The sequence below is a fragment of the Molossus molossus genome, unplaced genomic scaffold (assembly GCF_014108415.1).
Source record: "Molossus molossus isolate mMolMol1 unplaced genomic scaffold, mMolMol1.p scaffold_m16_p_20, whole genome shotgun sequence".
Classification (NCBI taxonomy): domain Eukaryota; kingdom Metazoa; phylum Chordata; class Mammalia; order Chiroptera; family Molossidae; genus Molossus; species Molossus molossus.
This window is the reverse complement of record NW_023425356.1, coordinates 42,333,460-42,353,757: the sequence shown is the minus strand read 5'-3', so window position 1 is coordinate 42,353,757 and position 20,298 is coordinate 42,333,460. Positions and strand designations below refer to the sequence as shown.

At 36.5% G+C, this 20,298-nt stretch overlaps 1 protein-coding gene across 8 annotated transcripts in view; it reads left to right on the top strand.

Annotated features, from left to right (window-relative positions):
* Nucleotides 1-20,298, top strand: part of SMG7 (SMG7 nonsense mediated mRNA decay factor) — a 65,886-nt gene that overhangs the window by 20,974 nt on the left and 24,614 nt on the right. For 7 of the 8 annotated variants that reach the window (XM_036272871.1, XM_036272868.1, XM_036272869.1 and 4 more), the window contains 7 exons: nucleotides 8,207-8,238; nucleotides 10,190-10,307; nucleotides 11,804-11,936; nucleotides 16,239-16,410; nucleotides 17,554-17,625; nucleotides 18,468-18,618; nucleotides 18,972-19,107. In XM_036272871.1, the coding sequence (XP_036128764.1) occupies nucleotides 8,207-8,238; nucleotides 10,190-10,307; nucleotides 11,804-11,936; nucleotides 16,239-16,410; nucleotides 17,554-17,625; nucleotides 18,468-18,618; nucleotides 18,972-19,107 (814 nt within the window). Of the gene's footprint in view, nucleotides 1-8,206; nucleotides 8,239-10,189; nucleotides 10,308-11,742; nucleotides 11,937-16,238; nucleotides 16,411-17,553; nucleotides 17,626-18,467; nucleotides 18,619-18,971; nucleotides 19,108-20,298 lie in introns of all 8 variants that reach the window. The other variant, XM_036272872.1, reaches the window with a different exon arrangement.

The window sequence follows — 20,298 nt, the reverse complement described above, 5'->3', positions numbered from 1 at the left end:
GATATTCTCCGGTCTTTCATCTCTTCCAGAACCATGCTCTGTCAGTTTTGTTCTCCCTTTCTTATATCTTCAACCTATTTCTTTCTCCTGGCTGCTTTTCTTCATTCTAAACATGCTCAAGTGTCTCCCATTGAGAAAAAAGAAACTTATCTTTTCTCATGACCCCTTCTCTTTCTCTTCGCAGCCCAGAGTCTGAAGAGTTGACCTAAACCTCTCCCTTCCATTTGTTCCTCAACAGCCCTTGCAGTTTGACAGTTTAACTTACTCTCTGGCAAGGCTGTTATTAATCCTTATATCACCGAATCCAACACTTTCCAGTCCTTACGGTGCTTTTCCACTATTCTTAATCTTGTTGACTATTCTTTTTATCCTCTTATTTCCCACACACCACTCTTCTCTTGCCCTCACATACATGTTTGAGAGTTTTTTCCTGGTGTTCTTCATGGCCTTTTTCTTTCATCTTCCCCTTAACAATGAAGATGGAGCTAGCTTCATCCCTCTGCCTTTCTGCACTGTTACATTTAGGCTCATGGTTCTAACTGCCATCAATGTGCTGATCACTCCAGCATTGTATCCTTAGTCTTGCCATCTCCCCTGTTCTTGACGCTCTTCTCTAAGTGCCTGCTTACATGGCTCCACCTTCTTATACAGCCAGCTGTCCAAGTTAACAATTTGGAAATGAGTTTAGGCTGTTTCTTCTGCTTTATCTTCTCCTTTGCTGATTTTACTTCCAGACATGTTTTGACTAGAGGTTTTTCCATCCATCTGTATTATTACTTCCTCACTTCTAGTCTTACCCTTTATTTATTGATTGATATTAGAGGGGAGAGCAAGGGAGAGAGAGAGAAACACCAGTGAGAGAGAACATCGATTGGCCGCCTCCTGTATGCCCCTCACTGGGGACTTGGCCCACAACCTGGGCATGTGCCCTGACTGGGAATCAAACCAGCGACCTCTTGGTGCATGGGTCGACATACAACCACCGAGCCACAGCAGCCGGGCTAGTCTCACCCTTTTAAAATCCATCTTCCATGATTCTTGTAATCTTTTAAAAATGCAATTCTGATAATGCTATGCCCCTGCCTAATACTTAGTACTGGTTTTCTATGAGTGGAAAGACAGAATCTGAGCTCTCTAACATGTCACGTAAGGCCTCACAGTCTGCAACCTGCCTTGACGGCCTAGCTTACCTCCTGTAGCTTCCTACCTTGTGTTTTATGCTCTTGTCTACCTCCTTCACTAGCTTAGTTTTGCTTTTATCATTGTGCTACTTTCTCTGCCTGGAAGAGTAATTTCTTCTCATCCTTTGAGATTCCCAGACCAGAGTAGGCCCTTAATTAAACTAGGCACACATTTTTACATAATACAGTTATAGAATGAATGCTGTAATGTAGAATATTGGAGTGTCAGATTAGAAAATTTATGACAAACTGTAAAGTGACATAGAGAGAAAGCAAGTTAGTGTTGTATTGTCTCTTACTGAGAAAATCACCGTTAGGAGCAGCATTCTCCCTAGATGTTCTTTTCTTTTTTAAATTAATTTATTTATTTTTGTTATAGATGTTTCTCCTTTTTCCCCAAAGACACCCTCCTCTCTATGCCCCCTCACCTAGATGTTCTTTTCTATGAAATTCAACAGTATAGCAGCAATACGATTTATTTTTTCTGATTAATTCCATGAGACTTGATGTCTTAGAGATGTATAGATTATATGTGTGGTGCACCTGAGTATATAAACATACACCTTATAGTGTTTGGCCTGTTATTTAGCTCAAGTAATTATGATTAGATTATTATGCTTATGATTATAATTGGTAAATACTGTTATTATCTCAAACACTTCTTAGTAGTCTATGGAAATAAGTAAATAAATTAACTTGAAATAAAAGCTGCTGTGGCTTTCTTTTAAATATTTATTTATTTATTTATTTTTTTAATCCTCACCCGAGGACATTTCTCCATTTTTTTTTGTACAGATAGAGTGGGAGGGAGAGAGAGGAAGAGAGAGAGAGAGAGAAACATCGATGTAAAAGGGACACATCAAGTGGCTGCCACCCGCACGACCAACCAGGGCCGGGGACAAACTGCAACCGAAGTACGTGCCCTTAGCGGGAACCGAACCCGGGTCTCTCCGGACCGCAGGCCGACGCTCTAACCGCTGAGCAACACCGGCCAGGGCTTAAATATTTTTTAAAAAATACAATAGCCTTAGTTTTACCTTTCCTTAGCAACTGTGAGTTTAGAGGCTGTTGGCTTATATTCCTGTGTTCTGCTCATAGGAGAAAGGGGGTTTGGGAGTTCAGGTAAAGGATTCTTCCATTGTATCTACTCCTGATTTGGAACTATCTCTATTATTTATTTATTAATTATCCTCACCCAAAGACATTTTTCCATTTTTTGATCAGCTAGAGCGGGAGGGAGAGAGAGAGAGAGAAACATCAAAGTGAAAGGGACACATCAAGTGGCTGCCACTCGCACGACCCAACCAGGGCCGCAGACAAACTACAACCGAGGTACATGCCCTTAGCGGAAACCAAACCCTGGTCTCTCTAGACCACAGGCCAACGCTTTAAGCACTGAGCCAAACCAGCCAGGGCTATCTTCTCTTTTTTAAACAACAAATCTTAATATGTCTTAATAAATGTGTTCTTATTGTCTTATATTTGTTACCTTGCATTGTTATACAAGTGCTCTTTGTAATCAAGATATTTGTTAAAGAAGATAACCATAAATTTTAGGGTTTTTTTACTCTAGTGACATTATCTTTTAAGTGGTCATAAAATATTAACTATTGAAAGCCCCAGTTCTGTGAGCTGTTACTAGCAAACATTCTAGTTTTTTTTTTTTTCTTATGATCTTGTATAAGAGAGGGACATGATATAATGGTTAGGGTTAGGAATTTGCCTTTGGAACCAAACTGATTAAGTTCAAATGTTCCTGCTTGTACATATTGGTGACCTTGGACATATTACTTAACACTTTATCTCCTTGTGTTTCTTTAACTGTAAAGTGGGGGAAATAATAGTTCAATGTGGATTAAATGATTACTTTATGTAAAGCTTTTAAAACAATGGTGATAGTAATAGTATATTAACACTATATACAGTGTTAGCTATTTCACTACCTAGTATATTAGAATGCATTAAGTGTATTTATAGATCCAATGATCATATTGTCTCCAAGTATTGTTTCACATTATTAGCTTTTAGCATATTTGGTTATTACTGAATGTTTCCGATTTTATTCAGTTTTAAATGACTTTTTTTAATCCTCACCTGAGGACATTTTTGCATTTATCTTCAGGTAGAGCAGGAGGGAGAGAAGGGGGAAGAGAGAGAGAGAAACATCAATGTGAGAGAGACACATTGACTGGTTGCCACCCACACGACCCCAACTGGGGCAGGGACAAACTGCAACCGAGGTACATGCCCTTAGTGGGAACTAATCCGGGACTCTCTGGTCTGCAGGTTAATGCTTTAACTGCTGAGCCAAACCGGCCAGGGCTTTAATGACTTTTTATTGCTTGGTATAAGGGCTTAATTTCTCATATTGGGTACAAATTGCGGTAATATATTATTTTGAAAACTTTATATTTTATAACTAAGAATGTTATTTTTAAAATTATTGAAGGCATGATGATTTTAATTCTTGGATTCTTGGTTCATTCATTCTCTTTATTGATTCCTTCAGCTTAAAGTGACAATATAAAGGTAATCTTGTGGCACAAATTTTACTAAGATAAAACATTTTAAAACTCTTAACCTCTTTACGGTCAGGGCACATGCCCTGGTTGCAGGTTTGATCCCCAGTGGGGGTGTGGAGGAGGCAGCCCATTGATGTTTCTCTCTCTCTCTCCCTCTCCCTTCTTCTCTTTCTAAAAATCAATAAAAACATATTTTAAAAAATGAAAATAAATAAAACTCTTAACTCTTTATATAAGCATTGGCTGTCGGCTGTAAACTGTCATATTAATCTCTAACAGTATTGGTTTTTTATAAAACCAGTAGGTCAGTTGAGGTGTAGTATTTTTTTTCTTTATAAAGTAAAATATAACCGAATAACCAATTTTGTGCTAATCTCTATGAAAGTTGGTATAAAATCACATATCTATTGATTCTATTTCTTGTATATTATGCACTATAAAAAGAGAAAACCAGTAATTGTGTAGGAGTAGGGGGATAGGGCTTCTTCTTGTGAGTTAACAATTCTTAGTTTAACCCTCTTTCTTACCTGTCTAAATGGACATATTTGATACACAGAAAAAGGAAAGAGTAAGTGGGCTTCTTCTTCTTCTTGTGAGTTAACAATTCTTAGTTTAACCCTCTTTCTTACCTGTCTAAATGGACATATTTGATACACAGAAAAAGGAAAGAGTAAGTGGATAAATAGTATATAAACCTAACCAAGTTTTAATAGTTTGCAAATTAATTTCATCAAAAATATGACATGACCTGGAAATATGACTTGGCCTGTAAATACTAACTTTCCAATTACATGAGGCTATTTTTTAACAGTTCTTTGTGACAAGATTACAATATTGACTAATAAAAATAGAGTTCTTTACTCTGAGGAAACTATTATTACGATTCCTCATATGGGAAAACTGGCTTGGGAACTTGTAGATATTTCTGTCTTTTTAAAAAAAAAATTTTTTCTTTACTAATTATTATTATTTTTAGAGAGGAAGGGAGAGGGAGAGAGAGAGAGAAATGTCAATGAGAGAAAACATTGGTTGGCCACCTCCTGCATGCCCCCCACTGGGGATTTGGCCCATGATCTCTTGGTGCCTGGGTTGAAGCTCAACCACTGAGCCATACCAGCCAGGCTCTTTTTTTAATCAAGTACTCCATAGAGCAGGAGAGGCAAACTTTTTCTGTAATGGGCCAGATGGTAAATGTTTTAGGCTTGGTAGGCCATGTGGGCTTTGTCTCTACTACTACAGTCTGCCCTTGGAGCAGAAAACAGCCATAGACAATATATAAATGAATAGGCATGACTGTGCTCCAGTAAAATTGATTTATAAGACATAGGTCCTGGGGGAAGGAGGGAATTTCACCTAAGGCTGACCACTGCACTAGACTATGAATTTTACTTAACAGTCTTTCTGATAAAAACTCATATTTATTTTCTAATATGAACAGATCTTTTCATTTAGGCTAGTTGACTTAAGTATTAGTGTTTAGTTGACAATAAAAAGCTGAACCTAGATAAGTCTATATATGCTTTTTATGTCATAGAATTTTTATTCTAATTTGAAAGAAATAGAAATAAATTGGGCTTTAGTGTCAGAACTAGGTTTGCACTTAATTGTGCCCGCTTGCTTTGTGACCGTGGACAAATTCTTTTACACTTCACAGCTTCAGTTTTCTTGTTTGTATAATGGGAATTAATGGTAGCTATCTCCCAGGGTTGTTACATTTTCCATTTAGCTTTCTTCTCATCATTTCAACTTTACAAGATTATTTTAGTCATTAACATGTGTCTCTTTCAGAACCTAGTAAAGAACTCTGCACAGAGATGAGCACCTCTACCCTTATCAACTGAGGAATCAAAACACCTGGGATTTATTTCAGAATGCTTTAACATTTATGTCAGATTTTATGACATTTTCTCACATTTGTTAGTGCTTGAATTTTTACTTATACAGTTTTTCTTGGACATATTTTAGTATATAAAACATAGTGTAAAATTTTGATATTTGTTTGCCAATGGAAGCCTGGCCCAGAATCTGTTAGAATTATATAGTTCTCCTTCTGTGACAGCCTATAAGAGTAGCAGGTTATTTGTAAATAGTTTTTGTTATGTTTTGTTGTATAAGCTCACTATAATCTCTGTTTGACTGCAAGTTGTTAGTATACTGAAATGATGTTGTTCACTTTTACAAGCAAATCTTGTTTGGAATGAGAAAACCACCTTTAGGCACATGATCCTAACTAAGTATAAGATCTTGTATATGTACAAACTTTTAGCTAACATATAGAAGCATAGAAAAATACATCATCCTTTTCAGGGATGGAATGAAAAGGTTATTGAATCCAGTAAAGATGCATAATTAACACTGGCCTTTTCCATTTAAAGTTCAAAAGTTAGTTTTGTAGGATTTAGGGGGAGGAGAGGAGGCTGTTGTGACATTCGTAGGATAGGATATGTGGTATTCTTTGTTAAGTTGTATGACTTTAGGTTTTAGGGCACAACCTTGTGAAAAAAAAATTTTAATGGCAAAAGTTTAACCCCCAGAGCAAACAGTGAAGCTCAGCTGAGTGCATAATGGAATTTGATGTGATGTTATATTTTAGGACTAAGTAAGTGTAGTTGTTTATTTGGTATTGTTCATTTATATTGATCCGTCCTCATATGGTTTGTAGTTAACACTATAGCACTGTATTGCAATCCCATTGTTTGAAAACTTAATTTTTTAAAAACATAAATATATTTTAAAGACTAAGAAATGAAGAGCTTTATGTTACATTTTGATGAAACTAAAATTCACCATTGATATTAAATACCTAATAAATTATGTAAAACAGTATATATAGTAAAAATTTTAGAATCTGAATATTCTCTACTTTTTATGTCAAATGTTATTTTTTTAAATGGGAATCTCTTAAGTTTATATACTTACCTTCTTAAATAGGTTATATGAACATGATTTATTCTTTTTTCCTTTCTTCACTTAAACATGTATTGAATGCCCACTGTGTGCTAGGCAGCTGTGCTAGTAGGCATAGGAGTTGTGCTGGTGAGCATTCCGAAAATCTGATTTGTAGTATGAAGAAGTAAATACCAGTGCTTTGAGAGCATAAAACAGGAATGATCACCTATGTAGGGTTCAAGTAAAGCTTCTGGGCAAGTGTTCTCCCTTGGCTGAGACAAAGAAAACAGGAACCAGGCAGAGGGGGAGGAGGTATTCTAGCAAAGGGGCTCCTCCTTACAAAGGCCCTGCGAGTTTGAAGGGAGCAGAGCAGCCAGAAGTCCAGGGACTGGAGCACGGAGATGGGGGAGGAACGAATAATGGTACAGGTAGAGTGCACAGAAAGTTGTGGGACACTTTAATAAAGTTTTTTTTTTTTTAACCTGAAAGCAGTGGGAAATTATTAATGTGTTTTAAATGAGTAATTGCTAAGATCAGATTTGCATTTGTAAAAGATCTGTCTGACAGCAGTGGGGAGACAGGGTGACGGGAAAACAGTTTGGTGCCTGTGTGTAGTCCAGGCACAGGATGGTTGTAACTTGAATGAGAGTGGTTGAGGAGGCGGTACAGGGAAGCCAGCAGATTCAAGGTGTAGTTAGCAGGGGAAAGTCTCTGGAGTTGATAGATTACCAGCACTTGGAGAAATTGGTCATGGACGACTTCCAGGTATTTGGAAAGTTATGATACATTTGCTCAGGTAAAAAAAAACAAAAACAACAACACTAGAACGAGAACCAGGGATGGGGAGGTGGAGCTAGGTCATGAGTTCAGTTTTGGACTACTTAAATCCAGACAACTCTTGAAGAGAAAAGCAGCAGTTTAGGGGGAGAATATGGACAGAAGGTTTTAAAATCTGAGAGACTCATTGTGCATGTTTAATTAAATTCTGAGGAGAAGGAAGTATTCAGTAGAAGGAAGTTTTAAAATGATGGAAAGGGGAGGGGAGAGGATAGCCTTAGGAAAGGCTACAAAGAGCATACTTAAGTGGAATTACTGGTGTTAAATAAAAGGTGAAGTTGTCCAGTGTTTTAACAAGAGAAGGAAAGAAGAGGGCCCTGTGAATGTAGTATTCAGTAACTGGGTATTGTTTTTCCTATTTGCAGAAAGGAGTTGAGGCTGAGGAATGGGACAGAACTCAGCAGCTTGTAGATAGAGAATGGAGGTTTGAAATAGTTACAGTGGAAAGTGAATTGCGAAACAGGATTTCCTTTATTTATGCCTGTCATTTAATGTTACCTTAAATCTATCAGATTTGGAGGCAAACAGCAAGAAAGTGAACTCGACTTAGTAGAAGAGTTTATGATGCCCTGTAAACTTTTTAAGTAATGGCATCAGTTTGCCAAGACCTAGTGCCACCCTGGATGAAAAAGCAGAGGGACTATTTGCAGTGCCACAAATAGAGCTGCTTACATCCTTATTGTAGTAGATGCGCTCACTTAACTGTTAACTTGTTGTGTTGTTTATGTTGGGTACAGCTGGTTTGTTTCTCACTGGTGCTTTCTTTTTCCCTTTTAGGCAGGCAGAAGTCCTGAAGGCTGACATGACAGGTATTGCTGCTCCTTTGTTTCTCACATCTTACTTTATACCATTAAACTAAGGGAAGGGTATCTTTCCTGTATTACTTGTGGCACTTACTATTTGTTTTAGATATTTAATGTTTTATATTTTGAATTCTTAGATGATCAGTCAAGAATTTTATATAAGTTATACTGCATGGGGTTGAATATTACCTAATTTACTACATATAATTAATTTTTATGAACTATTTATCAATGATTTCTGACATACAGAAAAAATTCACACACCATATACACACTAATATTCTTTAGTGTTAGTTCTTATCTTCCTGCTTATAATTCCCCAAATTCAAATAATAGCTAAACCTTCAGAAAAAATATTTCCAGGAAAACGCTGCTGAAAGTGTTTGAGTTGAGTAAGCTACCTTACCACCTTCCATTTTTTTGTCCCTTATCTTTTTTGTTTTGAATAATAGCCAAGGTGTTTTTGAAAGAATAACTGGACTTAGTCACTAAACAGAGCAGATGATTTTAACCCCCAAATTAGGAAATACATGGCAATTGCTCTGTAGTGTAAACATGCTCTCTATAATAGCATATGCCGACAAAAATGTAATAAATGCACAATAATGGACCTTGTTCTAATTTTGAGGAATTTCGTTCTGCAGAGAAACCCACAAACAGTTAAACTGGTCGGATAATCAGTGTATCTGCCAAAGTTTACAGTCGAGGAAACCGACTGTTATGATGTATATCCAGAAGATTCTTTTTGCAGAATAGGATTATGGTAGCTATAGATACTAATAGCAGACCTAAAAAGAAGAGCGAAGATTATGCCCTTGAGCAGAAACAAAATATAAATGCAACCAGACAGCCTAACTAGCAGTTGGAAATATATATTGAAAAGTCCATTATGAAGTTCTTCTATTGAAGCAGCTCACTGTCAATTATTGCACTCATAAGCCTACTTATCGGAAAGGCTAATGTGCCTTGTAGGACTCTGGCAGACAATATGGCCTCAATTTGGTATTATGTATAGCAATAGCCTGACTTTCTGATTTCATCTTGCACCCAGTCTCTCATTTGGCCTCTCGAGCAGTGTAATCACTGTCTGCTACCAGTCCTCATTTACATTAAATAGCAAGTGTGGATTGTTCACAAAAATGTCTTGGCAAGCAGTCTACCAATCATTAAAATAATGCTCACTTTCCTGGCTGTATTGGATTGACCGAGAGAGTAGGAGTAACAGCAGAATGCCCAAACAGCTGCTGGATTATGAGCTGACATGAGGATTCTGGAAGGACAATTGTGAGAATGATTCAAAATAAAAATTTTAAAAGCTGCTTTGGACAAAGAAGTCTAGTTGTGAGAGTAAATAGACCAACTTGGCAGTCCATCATTTCAAAGAGGGTGACTAGTGTGAGGCATATGGCTTCCTGTGGTATGACTCCAACCCAAAAGCAAAGGGTATGCTATTCTTTTTTTGCCTTTTTCATTTTATGTTTTTTGTTAATCCTCACATGAGGCTATTTTTCCATTCATTTTTAGATAGAGTGGGAGGGAAGGAAAGAGAGAGAAACATCGATGTGAGAGAGACACATCTATCAGTTGCCTCATGTACCACCTCGATCAGGGCCAGGGATCAAACCTGCAACCCAGGTACATGCCCTTGACTGGGAATCGAACCCAAGACCCTTTAGTGTGCGGGCTCACACTCTAACCGCTGAGCAAAAGCAGCCAGGGCTATGGTATTACTTTAAAGCTAAAATCAAACACAGAAGCCTTCAGATTTAGTCATTAGCCAAAAGGCGAAAGTCATTTGAAATGCAGTAGTGTGGAACTTCTGCAGCAATCTGTGGTATGTAGGTACAGCAGGTGTTTGCTTTGGGAATGGAGAGGGAAGGGATGGTTGGTGTGGGAAAATGGTTTTAACTCTGTGTTGATCTATCGTCTTCTGTTCTGGTTTTGTTTTGTCACTCAGATTCTAAGCTGGGTCCAGCTGAGGTCTGGACATCCAGGCAGGCTCTGCAGGACCTGTACCAGAAAATGCTGGTTACTGATTTGGAATACGCTTTAGACAAGAAAGTAGAACAGGATCTGTAAGTATTATCATTTGGGATGTCCCTGTTAAGATCAAGAATCTCACCAAGACTTTAGGGTAGAAAAGAACAATTTGGTTGTTTCTTTTTAACCTCTCTCAGAGTAAGCTTTTTCAATGAAAAGAAAAAAGAAAATAAATTATAATACTTGGGACTTTTTTTCAAACGAAAATATTTGACCGTTGGTATTACCTACTTTCTTATACAGTTTTAGATGGCAAGAGAAATGTTCAGAGTTGACTTTTATTAAGGTCTTAAAGGCATAGCATAAAATAAATAGGTGTTTGTATTTTCTCCTAAAAACTAAAGAAAGATTTTGTATGTTTTGGCTATTCCACTCGTTCTTTCTATGAGGGATGAAATGACAGATGACCAGATTCCCAAGTGAATGAATAAATGCCTTTTATTGGAAGGCCTTGCCTTATAAACGGAAACAAGGACGTTAGCCTGATGAAAAATTAAAAATGAATTAAGAATATTCTATTTAGTAATGCCCATTACCCCAAGTTGAAGTGAAGATTCATTTTCCTTATCTTCCACACTTTTCTTAGATTACTTTACATTTTAGGAGATCTAGTAATAGAGCTTAATCATAACCACTCAGAATCCATAGCTATGGTTCTAGAGTCCAGGATAAGATGTCATCAGAAATTCTAAGGGAGTGATTGACCTCATAAATCCTTAAAAAACAACGCAGTGCTCTAGAGTTGACATTGTTAAAGAATTGGGTACTTTCCAGGTAGGTTGTAAACCCTTTATCTCTCTGCTTCCTTAGATCAAGCCAGTCATCCCTGCTCTCATCCTAGTTCTGCGCCCCACCCCGATTTCCAGTGAGAAGGTGGCTCTGTTCACCATACCTGAATTTAAAATTATTCTCTGAACGACTTGATTAATGGAAGGCATTTTATAACAGGATTTGGGTGTGCTGTGTTTCAGCATTGTGTTGTTTCTTATTTTAAATAGCCAAAATTGAAATGTCAAAAAATTACCTTATATTTCAAGATCTAAAGAAATAAGCTATTGAGTAGAAATAAAACTCTGGGAGATTTTAGGGAAATAATGGATATAGCTTAATATTTACAAAACTTTTTTCCCCCTGTACATGTCACTTGTTAGGGTACACTGAGTTATTTTTTGGCACAATGTATGCAAATTTGTTAATAGCTTATTTTTACTTTGGTCTTATCACTGTACTTCTGATTTTGTGCTGGGATTCCTAAGTAGGCTCTAACTTTAGTAGCTCTAAAAGATTAATAGCTGAAGCCACTATCTGATTATTCAAACATTTGGTAAGTGTTTACTAAGGTCATTTGGATTCTACTGCATGTTTAGTCTTGTTCAAAGGGGAGCCTAAAGTTATTAAGTCAATATCTTTAATGCAGGTTTACTATCTAGTGTGTTATAATTATAACAAACAGTTCTTTCTTGTTCTCAGGGGGACCAGTGTCTGCCCAGTGAGTCACTGCTATACAAATAGAATTACATTTTGTTTTCAGCTGGAATCATGCCTTTAAGAATCAGATCACAACACTACAAGGCCAGGCAAAGAATCGCGCAAACCCGAATCGGAGTGAAGTTCAGGCAAACCTTTCTCTGTTCCTAGAGGCAGCTAGTGGCTTCTATACTCAGGTGAGTTCTGCATTGCATACTAGTTTTCCTGGAATTAGTGGTGAATAGTCTCTTTGTACACATCTTGTTCATTTAAACACTTTGTGTAACCACTATGTGGGCCATCCCAGGAGTTGATCACTTGTAATCTCAAATGAATAAAAATCCCCCAAATTGTGTACCATAAGACTTTTAAAACAAAAAAAGACTGCTCTTAAACAGGTTGATGTTCAGCTAAATGATGGAGGAATAATTGTGTGAACAGAAAAAGGATAATGAGGGCAATGCCTTAGTGAAACAGCAGAAGTAGTCAGTTACAAGAGGTATCAAAGCGAATGTGAATTTATAGGTGTGGGTATAATCATGAAAGTCACTGCTATGTTGTACCAGGTAAGAAATAGTCAAAGTTTGTGTCATCAAGTGATTTTTCATAGTTTTATATGCACAGTTGAATTTGGAGCTTCAAATGTTATTAAATTACCTAAGAAATGGAGTAGCTTTTTTTTTTATTTGAATAAGTTATTATTCATTTTCTTCAGACTTTTCTTGTCCTTAGTTACATTCTGATATAATTTCCAAATCAGGCAAGGTAAGAGAATAAATCTTTCTGAACAATGAATTTTTTACTATAAGCAGAATCCTTTAAAAACTTGATCTCACCCATTTGTAATAGCATTCATAATTTCACTGATAAAATATTTGTATATAAATGTTCATCTTATAATGACAAGATAAAGTTTTGATGATCTTGCTCTGAAAGAATTGGCCAGTTCTGTGTTGCTGCTTGACCATCGCTACCTGTATTTTGTTCCATTTTGGTTTTACCATTTCTTTGAATGAAGACAAAGAAAAGACTGTTGGAAGAAGTCAAATAGTTAACCATCATCTTACAGAGTTTGTTTTACTTAAACTAAAACACTCATGGAAAGAATTCAGCTGTGGTTCTTATTTTCAAAATTCATTTTCAAATTGATGTCAGTTTTCGCAGAAGTTGATATTCTGGAGAGACAGATCGAGGTGTTCCACCTAACTAGTCCTTAAAACAGATATTAAAGGTTAATTCCTTCTACAAGTAACTATTAAAAGCTATTTGTAAGGCACAATGCTAGATACTAAGGGTATGGAGGGAAAATAGACAATCTTTACCCTTCAAGGGACTGTCCAGTCTAAATGAAGAGATAAATACATTAGTAGATACAGATTTCTTTTTGCTTTCTGATTATAAAAAACAATGCACAGTAATTTTAAGAAATTTGAAAATTATATACAAAAGAAAAAAAATTTTTCATTAATTCCTCCATTCAGGATAAGTTACCACTTTAATATACAGTCTTTTGGTGTTTTTACTTTTATACATAGTTGTACATTATATCCATTGTTGTATTTACTTTTTAAACATAATAATGTGAGTTTTTTCCTTGTGTTGTTAGACAGTTTGATAAGCATCCTTGTGTGTAAAACATTTTCTCTCAAATGAGGACCAACTCATTTGCTAGTTGAATGAAATCATTGATGAGTACAGTTTTAGTACTTTTGATATACATTGTTTTCTCAAAAGTTAGTTATATTTTTACATCAGTACTGTATGCATACTCACCAGTGTGAAGTATTTTCAGTAGAAGTGAGTGAATGATTAAGTGAATAACTTAATAGATGGGGAAAATTTTTTATTTACAATTTAATGTCTGAATTACTAGTGATGTTGAACTTCTTTCATATTTTATTAGATATTTGTATTTTATATAAATCACCTATTCATTTACTCTTCCCATTCATAGTTTGGACCCTAATTTTTTCATGGTAGTTTTTCTGAACTTTTTATATATAAATAGATATTAATTTTTAAAATTATTTTTGGCAAACATTGTTTTTCTCCAGTTTCTTCTGTTGTCCTTTCATTTTATTTGGAGTTTTTTAAAATTTAGAGGTATCGGGTTGGTGTTTAAAATACAGAGGTATGGGGGGGCAGTGTGGTCTTATCTTTGCCTGTAGACCATTAGATATTTAATAATGGCAATAATAATTATATTTAAAATATGTTTTTATTGACTTCTAGATAGAGAGGACAGGAGAGGGAGAGAGAGATAGAAACTTCGATGAGAGAGAAACATTGATTGGCTGCCTCATGCTCTTCCCCCTCCAGGGATTGAGCCTGCAACCTAGTATGTGCCCTGACCAGGAATTGGACCAGTGACCTCTTGGTGCATGGGATAGCACTCAGCCAACTGAGCCGTACTGGCTGGGCAATAATAATTATATTTAAAGAAACAAACAGATATTATAATTCAAATCTTAAAATTTGGAAACAACACCAATGTTCTTCAATAGAAAAATGGCTAAATTATGGCATATCAATGAATTGGAAATAATGAAACTATTATAAACGATACTTATGAAGACTTTTGAGATGAGAGTTGTATTATTAAGTGAAAAGTTTTGATATAAAATTACGTGTACAGTTTGACTCTGTATGTTGAGGAGTCCCAACTCAGTAGGATAGTAACAAAAATGTATCTTCTCCCCAGAGCCCCCTGTTTTTCCTGCCCCTATCACTATCAGCTCTGGTTTGTTGAAGTCCAGATTCATTCCCAGTATAATATCTTGGGACAGATTCCATATATTCTGGTTGCTTTTAGGTTTTTGAAACATAGTCCAGTTTTAAAACTCCAGTCACACTTCTGATCAAAATGTTCTTCTCCCATGCATTAGAAACTGGAAATGTGAACAGGTGAGGTAGGGGGACAGGAGGGATTCGGTGCAGCTGGACCGATGGAGGGAGGGAGTGGGAAGGCATCCACCTCTGTAGGACATCTTTATAAAAGCCGTTGTGCAGACTGGTTTGTTATCTTGAAAAATGATTCTTAGCCTTTTTTTTTTTATTGGGGGGGGCATTATATTTGTAAAAACATTTCCAAGGGTTTAATTGGACATTGATAAATCAAAACAAATATGCAAGGAAATAAAGCAAGGATCATTTTTATTGAGGGGGCGTTATATTTGTAAAAACATTTTATAAGTAGGTAAATAATAAAATGTAAATGTCTCAAAATACTGTTTTGTGAGGAAAAATAAATTTGCTTTGAAATTTATTTTTAAAATTTTTATAGTAAGCATTGATTTTGCCCACCTGTATTCCATAATCAATGGTTAAGCAATTACAACAGTTGTAGAAGGAGCATCAGTAAACTTTTTTTGCATGTATCAACATTAATAGGCCTTTTTCCTTGCATTTTTTATGTTGTATTGGTTTGATAATTGAAACAGTTAATGGTGCTACTAACACCATTTGAACTTATTACATGCAGTTCAAATTAGCCGCCAGATTGAGGAAGTGGACTATGTAAGTCCAGATCATCGCACAAGTTGTGGGCCCAATCCCCACTGGGGGGCATGCAGGAGGCAGCCAGTCGATGTTCTCTCTATCGATGTTTCTCTCCTTTCCACTCTATCTAAAATCAGTAAAGAAAAAAATAAATGTAGAATTTCTGTTGGTTTAGGCTGTCAAGCTTCATACCTCTCCCTCCTTTTCCCTCTGTCCTTTCTCCCTGCTCTGTGCTTTATGTCCTGTCTTGCTCATTTTGCTATGAGCTCTTTAAGTACACAGGCTTTCTTATTCATCCCTGTATCTCTTGCTTACCATGGTAGCTAAGACAGTAACCAAATATTTGAACAACATTTTTAAGTAAATACCTGAATGAGAACAGGATGCAAAGAACTGTGTGGAGGTCAAGAATGAAACCCTTGTGAGCAAGGTGGGAGGAGAAAAGCTTTTACATGAAGGAGATTGAAAAGGAATGAGAGTAACAAAATCAGTGGTCAGACATCAGATCACTTGTTTTCAGTGTAGCAGAGAGGTCCAATAAGATGATAACGGAGAAATGTCCATTGTATTTGTTTATTAGACAACCAGTTGTCATATTGACAACAGTTTCAGTGGAGTAGTGGTAGGCGGTGGGATGGGAAGAGGGGGCTTGTGCGGAAGCCAGGTCATAATGGATTAAGGAGTGAGTCGGAATTGAGAAAGGGATGGCCCATGCGCACTCCTTTGAAGGAGTTTTGCTGAAGTCTTAAAAATGCTGCCGTTTCTTTTAGATGCACACCCTAGATTGCTATAAAATTTGAGGATTCAAATGAGATGATTTGTAATGAATGTTACTAATTATCATAGGAAAGGTTACCATAAAATTTTCTTAAATTTCTTGCTTAGGTCTCAGCAGTATATGATATTAGGTACATATGTTAAAATATACAAGTTTTACTATAGAGCACTTCTGACTCACCAGGTCTGACTTAATTCTAAATCTTCCTATGTTTTCCTTTTAGTTATTACAAGAACTGTGTACAGTGTTTAATGTAGATTTACCATGCCGTGTGAAATCTTCCCAGTTGGGAATTATCAGCCATAAACAGATGCATACCAGCGCCATAGTGAAGCCGCAGTCTAGCTCCTGTTCCTATATCTGCCAGCACTGCCTCGTTCACCTTGGAGACATCGGTGAGCCTTTGGTGGGGAGGAATTGATCATAGATTATCCTTTTCTTTGGTGCGGTCATAGACCAAAATTTGATTTTCCTGTTAACTGAGCGTGCACACACAATTCAGATGGTCAAAAGAGGAAACTATAAAAAACTTAGATTTTCTCATTGTTTTGAGATTGACAAAGGATTTTGAAGGAAGTAACTTTCATATGATTTAAATTTTATTCAGATTTATGCAGATATAGGCAAATAATAAATAGCAAAATGTAATCAAAGCTCAACTTTTCAAAGTGGTGACATAATATTTTCTAAATTAAGTCTGTACTCTGGAATTTGAGGGTTTACAGATGATTCCTTCTGAAGCTAGATCGCCTTCTTCCTTTCCTGCCAGTGCATTCAAAGCTATCGCTGTTTCCTTGTACAGTGAAATGTGTATTTCCATTTTATATATTTAAATTTGGGAACGTTTTGTAACTTATTTCTTGTTCATTCCTTTAAGGTGACCTAAGAAAGGTTGTAAAACAAATTAACTATAGGATTATGTTTTGCTGTCCTCAGATAACAGGGAATGGAGAACATTAGTGCTTTGAGTCCAAAGATTTTAAATTTCTTGATGTCATAAATCATTGACTCCATGAGGGATCACAGCAAAGTAAGCACCAAGTTCTTCAGGGAGATTCAAGGAATAGTGTATTTAGGTGGTTTTGCTTTCACTGTAGGTATGAGGCATTTTTCAAAATCACTTTATAAGATATTGAAGAAAAACATAATTTTCAGATCATATTGTATAGTGTTTTTTGTTTTGTTTTGTTTTTAAGTGCCATATAACTCACCCCTTCTTGGCCGGCTCCAGGTCACCAGCATAGTCCGTAGTGGGAGCTGGTGATGCATGACACTGGAGGACCTGAAAATGGGGGCTAGGTAAGCTTTACAATTGGTTACATGCTGAATGTCCCGAATAGGGAAGGCCGGACGGACACTTCACACATAATCCTATAGTTAATTTGTTTTAAAGTATTTTTCTCTTCAATGCTTTTAAATTAATTTTAATGTGTTTGTTATCTTTAGAATGTAAAACTATAGTTGTTTTGGAAATATTGCCCTAGTTGCTTTATTTGTTTGTTTGTCTTTAAACTAAGTTTTCTTCTTCCTCCTCTCAGCTCGATACAGAAACCAGACCAGCCAGGCAGAGTCCTACTATAGGCACGCAGCTCAGCTTGTCCCCTCTAATGGTGAGTGAGTCTCCCATGTCATGTCAGCAGTGACACCTCATCCTTTATAGCAATATGGAAACTAACTGAAGGCTCATCTTTCAAGTTTTATGAGTTTTGGTATTGATTGTCATATTTTTTCTTTTAACTATACATTCTATATAACTGGAAATGAAAATTTTAAAATAACTGTTGTCATTAAAGCAGTATGAATAAAATATCCCCTAATGTGATCTAAAATTGTTTCAACTCTGGCTTTCTTAATTAATTATAGAACAGTTTTCTTAATAATACCACCATTTTCATCCTAGAAAAATGATGTCTTTTTACCTAAAAGGTAGTGCTTTTGTCTTTTGATGCCCCAGAAATAGGTGTTAGTTTGCAGTGATTCTTGAAGGTAGAGAAATTGCAGCAGATGTTTGGTGCTGTAAGCCATTCTTGTTAAGCCACATTGAAATTCCTCCGGATTCTGAAAGGAGCCCCTTGAAAGAGTCTCGAGCAGGGTGGCAGCCGGCGCACTGTCTGTTTCAGGCTGGCTGGCTGCTTTCCCACTGCAGTGGCAGGCTGGGGCTTGTAATAGAGACTGTAGCCCACAAAGCCAAGACAAATGTCCTGTCTCTAGACCTTTCCAGAGTCTTATGTGGCCTTACAGTGTAATTATGTAATTATGTGGCTTAACCTAAAACATTTTATATACTGTTTTTGAAGTGTGGCATTTTACATCATGCCCATTTGTAATGTAGTCATGACATTTACTTCATCAAACACTTCGCCTTACTAATTTAAAGACTTAAAAATGTCTTCTGATAGCAGGACTTTGCGTGTATCTCTAGTGACTTTAGACTCTTAACTTTCTCCTCTAGGTCAGCCTTACAATCAGTTGGCTATCTTAGCTTCTTCCAAGGGAGACCATCTGACCACAATTTTCTACTACTGCAGAAGCATTGCTGTGAAGTTCCCTTTCCCAGCTGCCTCCACTAATCTACAAAAAGCACTTTCTAAAGCACTGGAAAGGTACGGTTGACTTTTCCAAGAGGACTTTGTGTAACCTGCTAGTCTTCACCCTCAAACTTGGGCATGTAAGAAATAACGGCTAGTTCTCTATGCTTCTCTTGTACTTGCTAATTTGTAAATAATAATAAAAATTTTGCTTGTAGTTGTCACCAAATTTCGACTCATCAGCAGCTGATTTCCCAGTGGAGTACTATCAGCTGCCGAATTACTGCCTCCCCCTGAGTGTCACAGTTGCAGTCAGTCAGGTGCTGAATCCTGTTTTCAGATAGTGTGTTTTTGCAGACTGAAGCCCCCTTTAAGAGGTTTTACCATTTTGCTGCTAAAGATTCATGGAAATTTTTCTTTCATTTCAGCCGGGATGAGGTGAAAACCAAATGGGGTGTTTCTGACTTCATCAAGGCCTTTATTAAATTCCACGGTCACGTGTACCTGAGTAAGAGCTTGGAAAAGTTGAGTCCTCTTCGAGAAAAATTGGAAGAACAGTTTAAGGTTAGATTTCAAAAACAGAGAATTTATTGTCTTGTTTAAATAAGGACACATAAGATTCGAGGAAGATGATTCCCAGTTTGCATGCCATTACTTAACTGTGAACACTTGGTAAAAATTAACTTTGAAATTAAATATGAAATTTTTCGTACAGCGTTGTCTTGATTTAAACCAAGGCACCGTCTTTATGAAGAAATGCACGCAACAACAATGGACTGAGGAGCTGCCATTTGGCAGAGGGTTCAAGTGGGAAGAAACGGCTCCTCCTTCCTTTCCCAGACCAAGCACATTTCTTCTTCAATTTTGAACGTACTGCTTTTGATGGATTAGATATTTTTAGATATGGTTTTGTTACCTACTTTATAGATATTTTTATTTTGCAAATACAGCTCATTTTTCTTATAGTTTGATCCACCAAAAAAGGAATGAGAACTTTCACTCGACAGGAATATATTTTACTAATTTATATAAGGAGTAACCTTTGTTCTAGTTATATATGTGAAAATGATCTGTGATTAGTGTGTGAAATTAACAGTTTAAATGCAGTATAATATGTAAAATAAGAGAGCAGTCAAAATTATTAACTTTATTTTTAATTCAGCAAATATGTGTCATTGTTTGGGTCACTGGGATCGACATTAAATAAGACATTCTCAAAGAGTATTTTTATTTCTTGGTTACCTCTGGGTATCTATACATGTGAGGAATTGTCCATAACTGCTTTATAGTTTTTTGTTTTTTTACATTTATCTTCAGATAGAGCAGGAGGGAAAGAGGAAGGGGGGGCGGGGAGAGAGAGAGAGAAACATTGATGTGAAAGAGACACATCAACTGGTCGCCACCCACAGGACCCCAACTGGGGCCAGGGTCAAACTGCACCGAAGTACGTGCCCTTAGCTGGAACCGAACCCAGGACTCTTGTCCACGGGCCGACGCTCTAACTACTGAGTCAAACCGGCCAGGGCGCTTTATAGTTTTATAAATATTATAAAAGTCTTACATTTCAGAGATTGTAGATCTTAATTACAAGATCTAAATTAGCCAAATGTAGTAAATGTGGAATAATTTTTACAGTAATCAATTTTTATTTGATACTATTTTTGTGCAAGAGAGTATAGTAAATAACTATAGTAGAAATAGTTTATTTTAAAGTCAGCTTCTAAAATAAAGAATCCCCTGCTATTTTCTGCTTTT